The sequence below is a fragment of the Pristis pectinata genome, chromosome 5, assembly GCF_009764475.1.
Source record: "Pristis pectinata isolate sPriPec2 chromosome 5, sPriPec2.1.pri, whole genome shotgun sequence".
Taxonomy (NCBI): Eukaryota; Metazoa; Chordata; class Chondrichthyes; order Rhinopristiformes; family Pristidae; genus Pristis; species Pristis pectinata.
In genome coordinates this window covers 87,865,383-87,884,276 of record NC_067409.1, presented here as the reverse complement: position 1 = coordinate 87,884,276, position 18,894 = coordinate 87,865,383, and the positions used below count along the sequence as shown (strand labels likewise).

Here is an 18,894-nt window from a genome sequence, read left to right as displayed (position 1 = left end):
ATTTAGTTAAGATTGCATTCTGATATTTTTATTCTACATCAGTCTTTCATGTCAGTATCAATTTCCCATGATTTCTTAAAATATTCTTCAATTCTTTAGTGCCATCACAGAATGCTCACCTACAAATTAATTCTCAGGGAAAGTTATCTTCAGTCATCAATTCTAAATATGTATTCGGTATTGATCACCAGTGGAATCTGGTTATTTTAACTCAAAAGTGACCAAATGTGCAGCTGTAGAATTGCAGAGACTGAGATGAGGACAACAGTTTCCCACATGAGGCATTGCGGGAAGGAGGTCTAGAAGTTAGACATAATGTATGACAATGATAGGATAAGGTATGGTTGGGGTGGTGGACCAGGGCAGAACTTCCTACATGTATGAGCAGGAAGATCTTTAATAATTACTTAATACTGTGAATGTGTAACTAAATGCAATAAAATGCTTATTATTGACAATCATCTATATCTTAAAAATCCAATTGAATTTATCTATTTTGATATTTTTGGAATATGCTTGAACTGGATATTCTTATGAGTGCTAACCTACAATAACTAATTTCTTTCAGTTACTTGACTACGTCTCAACCACCTTGCTGTTTTCTGACAGAAATGTTGATAGCAATCTGATTGCTTGGAATCGAGTGGTGCTGCTCCATGGTTAGTCTTGGCTCATTTGCAGATATTTTGTGTTTGTACCCTAGTCAATTTGACTTGCTCTATATCCTAATATTAGTGCCATCAGTGTATCCCCTGTTCCAGGTTCCCTATGTGTCAAGGTATTTGTTGATATAGGTATTGATTACCCCCAGATTTTAAAGCCCGATTAGCAAATATAATGAACCCTAGTTGGGAATTTTCAAAATGCGGTATTGGTTTATTATTGTCACTTGTACTGAGGTACAGTGAAAAGCTTGTCTTACAAACCGATCATACAGGTCAATTCATTACACAGTGCAGTTACATTGAATTAGTACAAAGTGCATTGATGTACAGGTAAAAACAATAACAGTACAGAGTAAAGTGTCACAGCTACAGAGAAAGTGCAGTGCAATAAGGTGCAAGGTCACAACAAGGTAGGTCGTGAGATGATAGTCCATCTCATTGTATAAAGGAACCTTTCAATAGTCTTATCACAGTGGGATAGAAGCTGTCCTTAGGTCTGGTGGTACGTGCCCTCAGGCACCTGTATCTTCTACCTGATGGAAGAGGAGAGAAGAGAGAATGACCCGGGTGGGGTTCTTGATTATGCTGGCTGCTACACCAAGACAACGAGAGGTAAAGACAGAGTCCAAGGAGGGGAGACTGGTGTCCGTGATGTGCTGGGCTGTGTCCACAACTCTCTGCGGTTTCTTGTGGTCCTGGGCAGAGCAGTTGCTGTACCAAGCCGTGATACATCCAGACAGGATGATTTCTATGGTGCATCGGTAAAAGTTGGTGAGAGTCGAAGGGGACAAACCAAATTTCTTTAGCCTCCTGAGGAAGTAGAGGCGCTGGTGAGCTTTCTTGGCCGTGGCATCTACGTGATTTGACCAGGACAGGCTGTTAGTGATGTTCACTCTCAGGAGCTTGAAGCTCTCAACCCTCTCGACCTCAGCACCATTGATGTAGACAGGTGCATGTACACTGCCCCCTTTCCTGAAGTCAATGACCAGCTCTTTTGTTTTGTTGACATTGAGGGAAAGGTTGTTGTCATGACACCATTCCACTAAGCTCCCTATCTCCTTCCTGTACTCCAACTCATCGCTGTTTGAGATACAGCCTACAACGGTGGTATCATCTGCAAACTTGTAGATGGAGTTAGAGCAGAATCTGGTCACACAGTCATGAGAGTATAGGGAGACTCTACATTTGCAATTATTTTCTGGACAAGAGAGGTCAGTTAACTGTCAATATTAACTGCCACATTATCGAAAGTGTACTTGTGTTATTCATTAATTGATTTAACATTCCATGAGTTTAACGAGTAATTAACATGGAAATTCAGCAACTTCTTGAAAATTATTGGGAGCTTAAGCATTAGGATACATTTTCAAGACGCTGACTGGAGTGACACAAACTGGCAAGTAACTTGTGATTTGTAGTTCAAGGGCTATTTCTTCCACGCTATGTTACTTGCTAATGTGCATTTATAATGTTGTGCACAGCTCACATGCAATTATTTTTTTCAGCAAAGTCCACCCTGTGTTTGATCTAAAGAATTATTTTTATTTGGGTTACAGACCTTCCATGGATTGTGCTTAAATATTAATAGGGTGTTCTGTTACTCTACAGAGTATCTGGAGTCATAAATGTTTAAGAACAGAATTAAGAAAGCTCAGTAGTGTTCATGATTACACTGAACTGAGGTGTACCTTCTGTAAACTTGAGGTCTTCATAACTGGTGATCATGACCTACAGCAGCTTCATTTACTCATCATTGCTCTCAGTTAAACAGGCCACACAGTCATGAGTATATAGGAAGTAGAGTAGAAGGCTGAGGACACAGCCTTGTGGGGCACCAGTGTTGAAAATAATCGTGCCGGAGGTATTGCTGCCTATCCTCACTGATTGCGGTCTGTTTGTTAGAAAGTCAAGGATCCAGTTACAGAGGAGGGTTTGAGTCCTAGGTCTCGGAGTTTGGTGACAAGCTTGCTTAGGATTATTGTATTGGAGGCAGAGCTGTAGTCATAAACAATAGCCTAATGTAGGTTGTCTTTACTGTCCAGCTGCCTCAGAGCTGAGCGTAGGGTCAGGGAGATGGCATCTGCTGTAGACCTGTTTCAGCGATAGGTGAATTGCAAGTGGTCCAGGTTGTCTGGAGGCTGGAGTTAATGCGAGCCACGACCAACCTCTCAAAGCACTCATGATGGTGGACGTCAGAGCCACTGGTCAGTAGTCATTGAGCATATTACCTTGCTTTTCTTTGGTACGGGATGATAGTGCCTTCTTAAAACAGGAGGGAACACTGAGATTGAAGCAGGAGAGGTTGAATATGTCCACAAATATGGCCAGTTGATCAGCACAAGATCTGAGCACACGGCCTGGGACACTATCTGGGCCAGGTGCTTTCCTCATGTTTCACTCTCCGGAAGGACTGATCTTGCGGTCCTCCAGTGTGATCCACAGGTTCAGCTTGCGCTGGTGGCTGTCGGGGTGGATGGTGACAATCCACTTCCCCTTTGTTCAAAACGTTGCATAGAATACGTTGTTCATTCAGGAAGGGATTGCGCTGTTGTTAGCTATGCAGTCCGACTTCGTCTTGTAGCCTTGTTATGGCCATGTAAGCCCTGCCATAACTGACGGCTGGTCAGGGACTCTATTTTGAGTCAGTATTAGCCTCTTGGCATCCCTGATAGCTTTCTGAAGGCCATACCTCGATTTTCTTGTACAGATCAGGATCACCAGATTTGTGTGCAGCAGTCCTCTCCTTCAGTAGGGAGTGGATCTCCTGGCTTCATCCATGGTTTCTTGTTGGGAACACCCGTATTGTTGTCTTGGTACACAGTCCTCCACACACTTGCTGATAAAGTCTGTATTGTGTGAGATTAAAAATTGTAATGCACTACTACCAAGTGTAATCTGATGGATGACAGTTTTTTGGAGGTATTTTCTCAGTTGCAGTAACCACAGAGATGGAATTGGGTAAAAGAAACAGGTTCAAAACTGAATGCTATAAGTTTTTTTTTCTTTCAACCCCTGATTAGGAATAGTAAAAACAGCTAGGGTTCCTGCTCCTGATATTTTTCAATAATTCTTATTGGAAAAATATGCAAGAATAGATATCTGGTGAACAGCAAGTCTACACTGTGGAAATCATCGGCAGCCAATGATGTAAAACAGGAGAGGAAAAATAATTGGAGTGGAAAATAGAAAATTAAGTAGTTGAGAATGATGAATTAAAGGACGTTTGTGTCAAACACTTCAAGATAATTAGATTTGTACGTCAATGTTATATCTTGTGTTTTAGTACCCTACTATTTACTATGAAGTTATTTTAATTAAATTAAACAATATTTTAATAAGTGATTGCCTTTTTGAAAGGTATTCCAAAAATTTATATGATACAATACTGTTACAGTACTTCCCGGTGTTTGTTCGGGACAGTATTTACATTCTATGATAGAATAGCTTCTCGAACTATCTACTTTAGATGCAGTTTAAGATTCACATGAACAATGCAGGAAATATCTTCCATATGAACACAGGGACTTTGAAAAATTGGAGAATTGTCTCTTAAAGGTGAAAAGAAAATAGTGGAGTGCTTTAAACAGAAGAGCTAAATGTGCTCTTTGCTTATTGGATCATGGTCCAAGAGAATGGCCAAGGTTGTTTAAAGCATTACATAAAATAGTGTTTAAAAACTCGGCTTACAGAAAAATACCTAAGCTTGTTTCACTGATGTAAGAGGAAAATTGTGCAGAATTCACGTTCATGATTGCTGCATAAAACCTACTACTTTAAAATATATGTGAATAGATACAGGGGATTGTGTTTCATTGTGATAGCATGGCAGATATTTGCCAAAAGTCATATCCATGCTGACCTGAAGAATGGTCATTTAGCAGGATGAAATAGGCTGGGAGGGAAGTGAGAAAAGTCACTCCAGGTTTGGTTGTCTCAAGTAGCATCATACTGTACTGCAGGATGGCTACTGAGACCAACTGCTGTAGTAAGTCCCAGTAGTATTAAGTCCCACACCCTCTCCTATCCTTACCTCTGCACTTTTGTTTTCCTCTCCAATGTGTTGCCATTTCCCATTTGAAAATTGCTATTAAATCTGCTTCCATTACCTCTTTGTGCACTGCATTCCAGATCACAATGCAGTAGTCACAGCAAGAGAAATGTTAAGACTATCTTGTTTTCTCTCTTTAAAATAGGTCCTCCAGGAACTGGGAAAACATCTTTATGTAAAGCACTGGCTCAAAAACTTACTATTCGATTTTCTCACCGGTGAGAGATCCACAAAATTAATGTCACATTGAATTAAGCTATTTTTAATAAATTTTTGTAATATTCTATATTTGTTAGCTGGTATCTTTAAAAATAAAACTACTGGAAGTGAAGTGCATGACTGGTATTTTGTTAAGCCATATTTAACTTAAAGTTGCTCGTGTGGATGATGTGAGAGAGGTGGAAACTTTTCATGTTTTCATCAGTTGTTGAAAATATTAGAGGGCCAATAAAATCAAATATGTTATTGCAACTGTGTCTTTCAGATACCGGTATGGACAGCTAATAGAAATCAACAGCCATAGTCTCTTCTCCAAATGGTTTTCTGAGGTAAATATGCCTAATACTTTTTTCCACATCTTTCAGATTATTTTCTTGTGAAAAATGAACTTGTAAAAAAGAAATTGCAATTTTTAAATCCTCAACTTCTCAATCCCAGAATCTTGTTTTAAATTGTTTTTGCTAAATATTCTTAATCTTGATCGCAAAAGCTAATTATTTAACATAATTACTGATGAAAGTTTATTAACTCTATTATGCCTACAGGTTATATTATCAATTCTAAGCTGATATTAATGTCTAATTTCTCTTTCATATGGCTTGAATGAACCAACAAAAAAATTGCATCACACAACAGTTGAGCCTAATTATCTATAAAGTATAGCATTATTAAACCATTAGCAGTTTCTAGTAATGGCTAAATGCATTGTCAGTCAGAAAAACTTTTGGAATGGTAAACAGATTAAATTGCTAAGGTTATCAAATGAAATAAAAATGGAATTGAGCTTAAAATCTTTAACGTAGCCTGTGTTATTAAGCTAGAAAATACTATCATTCTTGAGGTAGTAATTCATTTGCACCAGAGACCATGTGCTAAATCGACATTGTGCAAGGACTCTTGTTGGTTTATCCTGGTGCCATTCGCATTAGAAATTTATGTGTACAGTTCATGCAAATATGTGTTTAAGCAACACCCAACATATTGATTTTCACATTAGCGCACAATAATAGGGAGCAATTTTAGGAATCCCACATACCAACTAAAAGTAACTGATGCTGTTTGAAATCACGCTTACAACTCTTTAATGGAGAGATTCTCTCTATATACAACCTGGCCCCATTGCTGAATGAAGTTTAATGACTTTGTACAAATGGCCAAAGTCACTGAACACATTTTTTAAAAACAAAAAACTTCCTCTGCTGGTAACTATGTTCTCAACTTGCCACATGCACCACACCAAGTTGCCTAACAACAGTCTCCATCAATCAACCATCCCATCTGGCACTCATTTGCTCTAGCACTATCATCAAACAAATACATGCATATGCGCTGCCAGAAAATGAGGAAGATGTCCCATCACCCCATCCACCAGCTCAGATTTTGCAATCTGCTAACAGTAGAGTGCAGTTTATTGTCAGGGTTTGTACTTGCTGTATTATCAGCCACAAGTGAACTGCAGCCAAGACAAGGTAAAGGGTAGCCCATGTGCCACTTGTGCTCTGAAGGACTTGAGAAAGAATGGCATGAATCCTGGGACACTTGCAGTCCGACCTGAAAGGCTGTGGATTTTGAGAAACATGAGGGAGGTATATCCTAATCCTAGCACCTGGATTTGCATGGACCCCAGAGCCTATCCTTCCCAGTATGGAAATAGTGACCAGTTCAGGATTGCAAAGGCAGTCCCAACTACATTACACCCTCTGGCTTACGTTCTCATCTTGCACTGCAGCAGAGCCAGAAGCCATTGAACGTATGAGTTCTGCCATGGAGGCTCTGACTTTTGCCATCAGGACTGGAGCGACATCTATAATGGTCATGTATTCCATGGTTGTGAGGACTTTGCAGATCTCAGCAATCTGTCCTCAAGCAAATTACTGCAATTGCTGACGTCCATCTGAGGAATGGCAACAACTCGGAATCCTTTCTCGGGAGGACCAGAATTGCACTGCCACCAATCACACCACCAGAGCTACTATTAATGTATGAATATCTAAACAAAAAGATAACATCTTTCACCTTCAATAGGGAACATAACTGTAAGATAGCTCCAAAGTGTCATCACTGTCATGATGTAGAGTACATGACAATTGCCATAACCTTGTAAGTAATGAAGTATTCCATTAAATAACATGATGCTTCTCATTTATGTTGAAACAAATCTGCTGATTTCCTGTATGTGTCACTCACTGTATGTTAGGGTTATGTATGCAACCAATGTGTTTGATCAGATGTCAAATGAGCATCAAATGAGAATTGATATTAGTGCTGCGTATTTTGGATGTGTGTACAAACTTGTGTGATTTAATGAGGAACCATAAGAGGTATGAAATAATATTACAGGAATGGATCAAAATTGTGCACAAATGAGGATGTGTAACACATCATGAAGATGCACTATACAGTTTAACTTCTACCCCTTGATTTTTTATTCTGTGAAATCATTGCTTTCTTTTAACAACAGTGATGTGTGTCAATACTAACTGAATTTTGCTTAAAATATCTTTAAACAGAGTGGAAAACTCGTTTCAAAGATGTTTCAAACTATTCGGGACTTAATAATGGATACAGAATCCCTTGTATTTGTTTTAATTGATGAGGTAAGATGATGCAATGGTACCACTGAGAATTTCATATTAGCTTGCGTAGATATTTTCTGGATTGTTTTTGTTTTGAGTGCTCTGAGATGAAATAAGATGGAAAGAAACTCCACAGGAGCATAAGTTCCACCCCAGAGCAGATGTCCAAGTACTTCTGTACTAAAAAATCTGTGAGTTGTCTTCTAAATCTTATTTATGCAAATATAGCTTAAACACGATTATCTGCCTTTTTACCGACAAAGAGCCACTTTTATAGTCATTGGTGATGAAGTATGTTGTTAATTTCTTTGTTCCATTAGCTGCATTAGTTTAACAATTTTACACGTTGTTCCTTGTGAAGTTCCTTGCACTTATGTAAAATTTTTGACCTCTGGCTGTGTGACTAGTGAAATACTTTTGCAGTGTAGTTACAATGAGGTAAACAAGCATAGCTGCTGATTTGGACATGGCAAGATCCTGCATATAGCATTGAGATAAGTAAGCACTTGCCCTGCTTTGAGGTATTGATTGTGGAATGAAAATGGAGAATAGAGGTTGGATTTCTTTTCCTTTAAGTGGAGGAGGCTGAGGGTGGACCTGATACAGGTATGCAAAATTGTGAGGGGCATAGATAGGGTGGATAGAAAACATTTCTCCGTAGAAGTAGTATCTAAAATTAGGGGGCAAAATTTTAGGGTAAGAGGGGAATCTGATGAAGAACTTTTCACCTAGGGGATTGTCAGAATCAGGAATGCACTGCCTGAGTGGGTGATGGCAGTAGGTACGCTGAATATTTAAGAAAACAGAGGACAGAAATTCAAGTTTAAATGAGGCTGAGATTGATGGATTTTTGTTGCATGTGGGTAAGTGATTTGAGGTGCAGACTTCTTAAGATTCAATAAGATGAATGAACAGACTCAACAGGCCAAGTATTCTTAATCCTTTGCTTGCTTCAAAGGAAATTTTAATATACTGCTAGACAAGGGCAATAGACAAAGACTAGTAACATGGATAACATGAACTAGAATATGCTTCATTGTAGAGTTAGGGAGGAACTTCATATTTTTATGGTTTTTCATTCTACTCCCAAGAATTTAACATTACCATCTAATATACAGCAACCACTATTTGTCTGCTTTTTGCTTTCCACTTTGTGTGCTTGTGTTGCTAACCCTTGATTTTTGCTGTTTATCGTCACTGGGAACAACAAAAAAAGAAAATCCTTTTTAATAAATCCAGGGTATCCATTCTAGATCATGGATTTCAAAGTCTAATTCACAATCCTTGGGAATCTGAAGGGATCTAAAAGGGCTTTTGAATTTGTTTTCCTTTCATAGAATTCTGTTAGTTGCTTTGTTAATATGTTGTTCCCTTACCTTTTATATAAAAAAATAAATAGGAGATATTGCTGCCCTTCTGTGACTCTTTAGTGAAGTGTCATTATCAGCAGAGCTCTTTTATCAAAGGATATGAAACCATTAATATTTAATAAAATTAAATCTATTAACACAATTGTGCTAAAGTTCCTGTGATATTTTTACTTTAACCAAAGGAGGAATTTGATTAATAACTTTAACTAATCTACCTTGTGTGACCTTGCACCTTATTGCACTGCACTTTCTCTGTAGCTGTGACACTTTACTCTGTACTGTTATTGTTCTTACCTGTACTACCTCAATGCACTCTGTACTAACTCAATGTAACTGCACTGTGTAATGAATTGACCTGTATGATCTGTTTGTAAGACAAGTTTTTCACTGTACCTCGGTACAAGTGACAATAATAAACCAATACCAATATTTTTGGAAGAGCAACTGTTTGATTTCTCTTGAAGATTTAGATCATGACCTGTTTACAGCAAGATTATCTATTCACTTGGTGTCCCTCATGCTGCAGGTTGAAAGTTTGACAGCAGCCAGGAATACTTCAAAGGCTGGCACAGAGCCATCTGATGCCATTCGAGTAGTTAATGCTGTATTGACACAAATAGACCAGATCAAAAGGTAAACATAACTCTTACAGTTTAACCGGATAATAAGCCACATATAGTATAACCTTCTCTGCAGTCTCTAATAATTAGTTTTAAAGATGTTCTCCATTGTTCTAATGGTAATGTGTTTTGACACAGAGTAATCAATGCTCTGCCAGCAGAACAGGTAAGCAGAAAAGGTACAGAGAGCTAGGTAATGTTAGAGATCTGGAGGAGTACAAGGCTAAAAGGAAGGAACTTAAGAAAGAGATTAGGAGAGCCAGAAGGGGACATGAGAAGGCCTTGGCGGACAGGATCAAGGAAAACCCCAAGGCGTTCTACAAGTATGTGAAGAGTAAGAGGATGAAGTGCGAGAGGATAGGGCCTATCAAGTGCAGCAGTGGGAAAGTGTGTATGGATCCGGAAGAAATAGCGGAGGTACTTAATGAATACTTTACGTCAGTATTCACCACGGGAAAAACATCTGGGGGATTGTAGTGGGGAATTGCAGTGGCCTGAAAAGCTTGAGCATGTAGATATTAGAAAAGCGGTGGTGCTGAAACTTTTGGAAAGCATCAAGTTAGATAAGTCGCCGGGACCGGATGAGGTGTACCCCAGGTTGCTGTGGGAGGCGAGGGAGGAGATTGCGGAACCTCTGACGATGATCTTTGTGTTGTCCGTGGAGACGGGAGAGGTTCCGGAAGATTGGAGGATTGCGGATGTTGTTCCCTTATTCAAGAAGGGGAGTAGGGATAGTCCAGGAAATTATAGACTGGTGAGTCTTACCTCAGTGGTTGGTAAGCTGATGGAGAAGATCCTGAGAGGCAGGATTTATGAACATTTGGAGAGGTATAATATGATTAGGAATAGTTGGCATGGCTTTGTTAAGGGCAGGTCCTGCCTTACGAGCCTGTTTGAATTTTTTGAGGATGTGACTAAGCACATCGATGAAGGGAGAACAGTAGATGTAGTGTATATGGATTTCAGCAAGGCATTTGATAAGGTACCCCATGCGAGGCTTATGGAGAAGGTGAGGAGACATGGGATCCAAGGGGACATTGCAGTGTGGATCCAGAACTGGCTGGCCCACAGAAGGCAGAGTGGTTGTTGAAGAGTCATATTCTGATTGGAGGTCGGTGACCAGTGGTGTACCTCGGATCTGTACTGGGACCCTTACTCTTTGTGATTTTTATAAATGACCTGGATGAGGAAGTGGAGGGGTGGGTTAGTAAGTTTGTGGATGACACGAAGGTTGGGGGTGTTGTGGATAGTTTGGAGGGCTGTCAGAGGGATATAGATAGGATGCAGAGTTGGGCTGAGAAGTGGCAGATGCAGTTCAACCCAGATAAGTGTGAAGTGGTTCATTTTGGTAGGTCAAATATGTTGGCGGAATATAGTCTTAATGGTAGGACTCTTGGCAGTGTGGAGGATCAGAGGGATCTCGGGGTCCGAGTCCATAGGACGCTCAAAGTGGCAGCGCAGGTTGACTCTGTGGTTAAGAAGGCATATGGTGTATTGTCCTTCATCAATCGTGGAATTGAATTTAGGAGCCATGAGGTATTGTTGCAGCTATATATGTCCCTGGTCAGACCCCACTTGGAGTATTGTGCTCAGTTCTGGTCGCCTCATTACAGGAAAGATGTGGAAGCCATAGAGAGGGTGCAGAGGAGATTTACAAGGATGCTGCCTGGAATGCGGAGCATGCCTTATGAAAGCAGGTTGAGAGAACTCAGCCTTTTCTCCTTGGAGAGACGGAGGATGAGGGGGGACCTGATTGAGGTATATAAGATGATGAGGGGTATAGATAGGGTAGATAGTCAGAGGCTTTTCCCCAGGGCTGAATTGGTGGCCACAAGAGGACATAGGTTTAAGGTGCTGGGGAGTAGATATAGAGGAGATGTCAGGGGTAAGTTTTTTTTTTACTTAGAGAGTGGTGAGTGCGTGGAATGGGCTGCCGGAAACGGTGGTGGAGGCTGATACGATAGGGTCTTTCAAGAGACTGTTAGATAGCTATATGGAGCTGAGTAAAAGAGAGGGCTATGGGTAAGCCTAGTAATTTCTAGGGTAGGGACATGTTCGGCACAGCTTTGTGGGCCGAAGGGCCTGAATTGTGCTGTAATTGTTCTGTGTTCTAAGCATGCCTACAGTGGCCTATCTTCCTGTTTTGATCTGCCAGGGCAGCATCACTTACTATGATGCAGAAGGAGGCTGTTCAGTCCATTGGATCCATTCTAGTTCCCAGCAGAGCAATTCCATCATTCCCATTCCCTATAACCCTCCAACTTGTTCTCTCTCACTTATCTATCAACTGTCCAGAGGTTCTGAGTATGTCAGTTAATGGCAGGGCAATTGAAGACCAGGTGACAGTGTTCATATAATTTGTGAAGTCATGATACTTACGGCATTTGTTGATGTTTCTGGTATGGTATACCTGGCAGAACTTAACTGCCAGCACTAAAGGCCTACTAGCCTCATTCATCTGACCTCTCCTCAGGAGTGAATTTCATGCATTCGTATATCAGGATCCCAGTTGGTGAATCTGGGGGCATGCTTCTAACGCTCCTAATAATCTGCCATCCTCTACATTACATCACTTGTAGCAGTCTGACGAGACTTCTTACCAACTGTCTTTTTAAATACTGAAGTCCTGTGTGTTAGTTGCATAGCTAAGTACTGGCGGCTAGGTGAAATTGATTATTGGGAAGCTTTTAAATGTAACTGCAGTATGATTTGCGTTTGAACATTCCAATCCTAATGCTCCAACAAGAATCAACATAGACAAATCACAGAATTGTACTTTAACCCTCCTATTACTGAGATAACACAGGTCTAGGGAGATTTTTTTTTATTCATGCATTTTTAACTGCTATCATCTGTACCTTATTTTACACCATTTAGACTTAATATTTCCAAACATCATGAACTGTTACTTCTAAATAATTGAATTCAATTCATTGCCAGAGTAAAATACATAGTAAGTTTATCTTTTTAAGCACTGAAATTGATTTTATTTCCATTTCGGTTTAAATATACATAATCAGGCTTTATCAGTAATAGTTTAAAAATCATGATACAGCAGTTTTTTTAATGTGAGTATTGTCAAGTGGTTATCTATTTTAATAGGAAATACACAATCTATTTTAAGAACCAATTACAGTACCTGCTGAATGACATCATTAAACTACAGATCAAATTAACTTAACTTCAGTGTTTGATTAGCTGATATTGCCAATTACTGGAAAGAGGGTTTTGAAACACAAAACAGTCTTTGGAGTGGATGATATCAAGAGTTGAATAGAGGAGGAGTTAAATGATATATTTTACTACTTCTGCTACTTCACTGTATCATGCATCTTCTTGCACAATGCTTACTGACTTAACTGAGAATGTTGACAGGCAAATTGATAAATGATTTGTTTATAATTAGAAGGTGTAGTTCACTCAAATTGCTAATTAATTTTGGCTTCCGAACACTGCAGTACCTAGCTTCTTTGGTGACTGAACAGAGATTGGAAACTTGCCATGTGGAGATTTGCAGCATGATCCTACAGTCCATCACTCTTTAGTGTACGGCAAGGGTGGTGATTGAGGGATGGGGTAGTGGAGGGAGATTAGGAATAAGAAAGAAATTAATTACCATATTGATTAAAAAGATTGAGATGGTTTAGGTTTAAGGACTGAATGGCCTATCTTAAATTGGATCATAGCAGATCCTTATCTAAAAATTGGCTTACCAACTTTAGTTTCATGGCCCTTGTATATGGCTACTTTGGTCATGTATATTTAAGTAAGTGAAGATTTTTTTTCTGGGGAAACAAAAATTAGTGGTCACGTCTAATGAATTTTGGTATGAAACCACATCATGTGAGTGAGGGATTATCAGCGCAAAGAGTTAAGTGGTGAAAAGACACTTGAATATTTGCCAATAAAGAAAGATTTAGCGTGCATGTGCATGGTTTATGACTGAAGCCCTGAAGGTGCCCATGTAAGAACGTAGGTGTGAAGTTACTTCTGAATAAATGCTTTATAAATTAATCTTTTTGTTAATTGTTATGATGTCTTTTACTTTTGTAAAAGTTGCTCTTGGTGTTTTAAGCTTCTTAAGTAGCTGAAAAGGTATGAAAACTATGGAAAGTGGAATTAAAAGAAGGTGAAATTCATCAATTGCATTGTAACTAAGTTAAATACTATATCTCGATAGCCAATTTTAACAAAAAAGGTAATTATGGTAAAGATTGACCCATTGTGTGCATTTCACCCTCTCTCAGCTGACTTGGATGATGAAGACAAATAATGGTAAAATTGTGCTGATGTGCAATCTTTGTGGCCAGTACACCACAATTTTGTTCTGTTTAAGTTCTCTCTCTGCACTATTAAGCGAATGAAGTTCTTGTTCTTCAAGTTGTTCATTTCTCTCTTAAATGTTCCACATTCTTGCCCCACCCTCATTCCCTTGCTCAGATTTCCTAACGTGGTAATTCTAACAACGTCAAATATCACAGAAAAGATAGATTTGGCTTTTGTGGACCGAGCAGATATCAAGCAATACATTGGGCCACCATCTGCAGCAGCCATCTTTAAAATCTTCCTCACTTGTTTAGAAGAACTGATGAAGGTATGGTACTCATAGCTGATGTGAAACATGTTATGTCATGATGTTCAGATTGCAAAATGAGCTGCTTTTTGGAGGGTAGACCATAAGAGTAAGATGAACTACCTTACGGAGTTTTAATTTCTGGTTTTTATTTTTAGCGGCAGATCATCTACCCCAGACAGCAACTGCTGACCCTGAGAGAATTGCAGATGATCAGTTTCTTGGAAAATGATGTATCAAGGTTAAGTTTGGCACTTAAGAATATTGCAGCGTGAGTTCCATGTATTGATGTACATTGGGTATTATTCACTACTTAGTTGCCATATGATAGATGTGTGAAGACTACATACATCTCCAATTAATTCTCACTATGTTTGGTGTTAATAGAAGAAAAGCTAAGATACTACAAGATAGCAGGATAATTTGAAATTATTTGATGGCTCTTGCTTGGGTTCTAAAAGCTATCAAGTGATTAGTATGTGTTGTATACTTTTCTCCCTTACCTTCTGTTTCCAGGTATCATTTGTGGATGAGAGGAAAAATGCTCCATTTTAAAACCTGTGGTGTGAGGCTTGAACATTTTTCTGCACTTGTCTTATGACTTTCCCCTTACACATCCAAATATGGAAATGTCTGACATCGGCTTCTCACTCCCCTATACTGGGAGGTTCACGAGATGTGAATTAACTTTACATCACTCTATAGTACACTGCTTTGCCGCATTGGCATTATATGTTGTGATTGAAGCTTCACACCACAGTGATTTTTTTTGTTCGTTTTTCTCTCTCAAACATTGATATCAAGCTATCCATGAGTTTGAAGACTAATATTATAGCTGTTACCCTTCTATTATTAAATGACCCACAAAAAGATGCTGTTATACAATGTGGATATTATATCTAAGGAATGTACAACTTGGTTCTAGATTTTATGATTAATGTGCCATCAACATTTATGTAAGGACTGACACTTACCTTGAATCTAAATTTTCATTGATTTTTCCACATTTTTGTGAAATTTAGGAAAAGTGAAGGACTTAGCGGACGAGTTTTGCGAAAGTTACCCTTCTTAGCTCATGCACTGTTCATTCGGGTAGGTTTCTTTAGCCATTCATGAGTGTGCTTGTGGATGCATGCATGCATGTGTAAATATACATACGTACCCCTACCTCATATGTGGGTGCAGTTAGATTTAGTTGACTCTGGTATTACTTGACCAGGGAATGATTCCTTCTGTTTGCTACCTTGATGTAAGCAAAATACTTTGGGTTCTGGAAGTTTGGGAGGGAAAAAAAAATCAAAATATGTTGTCATTACTCAGTAGGTCAGGCAACATCTTTGAAGAGAGATGAACAGTTAATGTTTTGAATTTTGGCAATAGATCAGCCACTTGTAATATTATATTTCTCTCTGCATAGATCCTGCTTGTCATGCTGTGTATCTCTAATATTTTCTTTGATTACCACTGCAATTTTGCTTTGACATTAAATTGAGCAGAATAAGCAACCAAAAATATTTGTGATGGTAGGGTTCATGGATCTTAAATACAGGTGGACTGAGATTTCTCAGCTGTATTGTCAATTTTGATGTGAAGCCCTTTATGTTGTGTGACCTTGCCTCGTAGGAGCGTTACTGAGAATTGTGACGTGCTCTTAGTACTTTATCTTCGTAATTTATCTTCTACTCCTTTTGTAAGGAGTCATTATCATATCCACCTCAACTACTTCAAATGGATGTTCCTTTTGTATACTGATTCTCTGAAAATTGGCAACTAGTATGCAATGGCATGTCTGCAATTTTCTGTCCTTAAACAAGTGCTTGCTTCAGATTTTAAAAATCGACCAGTGTTATGAGGATGAGTTTCACTTCAAAAGTTCCAGGGTCAGCATTTTGTACACAACCATTTTAAAAATATCACAATATATACATTATACTTCCTGCCAGACAAAAACTAAACAAAATTTAATATGTCGTTATGAAGATAAATCACAAATTATTCTCTCCATTCCATTAGTAATTATGTTTATTAGATGTGCTGTATTGAACTGTTTTGAGTCATTTTTGCAATGTTATTTTGCACTATATTCTCAGTCATCATCCGTAACAGTGGAGAAGTTCCTTGAAGCTCTATCCATGGTGGTGGACAGGCAGTTTGAAGAAAAGAAGAAACTAAACTATATTAACAGCAAGGCTGAGTGCTTTCCTTGACTACAAATATATTTGTGTGGCATAATTTTTAAGAATTGGTAATATTGCCTTCAATAAGCACCATTTTATTTTGTATTACAGTAGAGGTGACTGATGATTCATATGTATGTTGTTTCTTTCCACACTAGTAAACAATGTTTCTGTGAAATTGCACGTGATAATTTTTCAAACCCATATTGCAGTTACTAGCCAAATACCCAGAAGTTTTCCTTTAATCATTGTGTTTCATCTGCCACACTTGCCAAAGCTACATAGAATTTACAACACATAAACAGTCCATTTGGCAGCAGTAATTTATTATGCTGGTGCTTGTTCTCTGCATGAGCTTGCACAATCCAGCATGTCAGCATTTCATTCTATTATTTTCTGCCTAATGTACTCATCTACATTCATTCAGCAATGTCATGTATTAATTACTACCTTAAAATTAAAGGAACAGAATTTGTTGGTTGCAAATACTCAGCCCATGATGAAATTTGGCCAAGGATTAAAAAAGTGTTCTGTATTTTCAGGCAATGACAGTGCAAGATGCTTTTACACACATTAACTCTCATATTTTATCTAATATCTGGTTCTACTTTTATTAACTGGATGAAGAGATCCAGTGTGAATAAAAGTCATCTTCAATAGTGAGAACAGAACAGGAAAACATTTTCTTGTGGTTTTTAGAGCAACATTTGTTTTTCTTTTCCTATTGAATATCTACTTCAAGCATTAGGCGGTGTCAGCTATCAATTTATAATACATTTACTTGCATGGTAGGGCCATGACATGCCATCATCTCCAATAACTTGTAAGTTGCACTTCTGTATTGCATATCACAGCTGATCCAGGTCAATAATATTAAGATTATATACTCTTAGGTATATATTTTTAAGATGTGCTGCAGCATAATGAACTTAAATAGAACATGTAGAATGGAAACAAATTGATCAGACTGATCTATGGTGATATTTATGCTCTGCATGAGTCTTTTTCAACCTTTTTCCAACCCTATCAGACTATCCTATTCTTTACTCAGTTATATCCTATTGAGTGCATCTATAATACCCATCTCAGTTCCTCATTGTGATGGTATGTTACACACTTCAGTCATTCTCTGGGTAAAGAAATTTCTTTTGAATTCCCTACTGACTTCTCTCCAAGAGATTGCTCTTCATTTGGCCTCCAAGAGATTGGCTGTCCCATTTCCCCATAAGCAGAAAGATTCTCTAATAATTTGTAGGGGCTTGCTGACATTATTAACAGTACATAATTTGATGAACAGTGCGCAAGATTTCCTCTATATTCACACCAAAGGAAATCCCAAGTGATTTCTGTAGTTGAACTTGAACTTGATGAATCTTTTCAAGGATTCGAGCACATTGAATCAAGCGGCAGATTCTATTCCTTTTATATTTGAGTAGTAATCTCATAACCATAATGCTTAGAATAGAGATGATGACATTCGGGGAGGTGAGGGGTGTTTTTAATTAATAAAATCTGTTTATATTTAAACTCTTGTGCAAAATCTGGACTGACTAAAATGTTCTCAAGTTTTGAACTTGAGTTGGGAATATGCTTGAAAAAATTGTAAAATATCAAGGAATGATGTGAGGTTTTATAACAAAGTTTAGGTGAATTTTCTACATGTTTTACCATACTGACTATATTTAAGTATTCATGGTACAATAATTAGCTGAAGAAGGCTTAAACCCAAAAACAAAGGACTCCCAACACGTTCTTCATGTAATTTAATTTTTTTTTAGTTGTGACTGAGGTATTTTTAAGAAGGGATAATCCCAGTTGTTCTGTTATACAAATGTTCACTCTGAGGATCACTGTATTTTATTTTGTACATTGTTACTTGTAAAATATGATGCAATAATGACATTATTAAAGTAGATAATTTCTTGAGGATAAGCAGTAGAATTATCCCAAGCTTTCTATACATCTCACAGTTTATCTTTAAATTGTTGCCAAAAATGTTGATATGTTACTTGCATTTTGTACTAAGTAAGTTAATTATTGATACATGTTATACTGTCTGATCATATGGTGGTACCATGATTAAAAATGTAATTGAAGACGATAAAGTGAAACTACATAAACTGTCTTTATCCATGCAGTATTATGTTGGGGAACCAGAGCCATATTCACAAAATAAATTATTTTCAAAATGGAAAATTTGATTTGACTTTCCACAACTGAATATTTTTTGTGTGTGGGAAATTTGATTTTTCACAAGTTGTGGTATGTTTGGGAAGGACTGTTTGTGTAACAAGTTAACTTGTAATTTTTTATGTGCAATGTTGTGGGAATTAACTTCCATTTATTCCACTAATACACTATTTTTCAAGATATTCAGGGGTGTGTTTTCACAGAATGTTAGCAGGTGTTGAGATGATTGCTCTTAGCATGTTTCTGATTGCATGTTTTGCATCTGACTGTTTTCCAATATGTTTTGATAAATTAAGAATATCAATAAAAAAAGACAAAAAAATGCAGCGTAAGTTTATTTGGCTAGGCATACATCTTTATTCTTTAACTCTGTTTCAATGAGAATCTTTTCAAATGGAACAGAATGGAAACCAGCTGCCTAATCCACTATATTGCTGCTTAGAATTTGATTCTTTC

The 18,894-nt window shown here is 38.0% G+C and overlaps 1 protein-coding gene across 2 annotated transcripts in view; it reads left to right on the top strand.

Moving 5' to 3' along the window:
• The window catches only part of trip13 (thyroid hormone receptor interactor 13), a 29,493-nt gene extending 10,733 nt beyond the window's left edge, over positions 1 to 18,760 (top strand). For both annotated transcript variants that reach the window (XM_052016240.1, XM_052016238.1), the window contains exons 6-14: positions 569 to 659; positions 4,859 to 4,931; positions 5,198 to 5,261; positions 7,443 to 7,529; positions 9,405 to 9,511; positions 13,939 to 14,092; positions 14,230 to 14,342; positions 15,094 to 15,163; positions 16,162 to 18,760. In XM_052016240.1, coding sequence (XP_051872200.1) covers positions 569 to 659; positions 4,859 to 4,931; positions 5,198 to 5,261; positions 7,443 to 7,529; positions 9,405 to 9,511; positions 13,939 to 14,092; positions 14,230 to 14,342; positions 15,094 to 15,163; positions 16,162 to 16,278 — 876 coding nt within the window. In that variant the 3' untranslated portion in view covers positions 16,279 to 18,760. The remainder of the gene's footprint in view (positions 1 to 568; positions 660 to 4,858; positions 4,932 to 5,197; positions 5,262 to 7,442; positions 7,530 to 9,404; positions 9,512 to 13,938; positions 14,093 to 14,229; positions 14,343 to 15,093; positions 15,164 to 16,161) is intronic.
• The last annotated feature ends 134 nt before the right edge of the window (positions 18,761 to 18,894 follow it).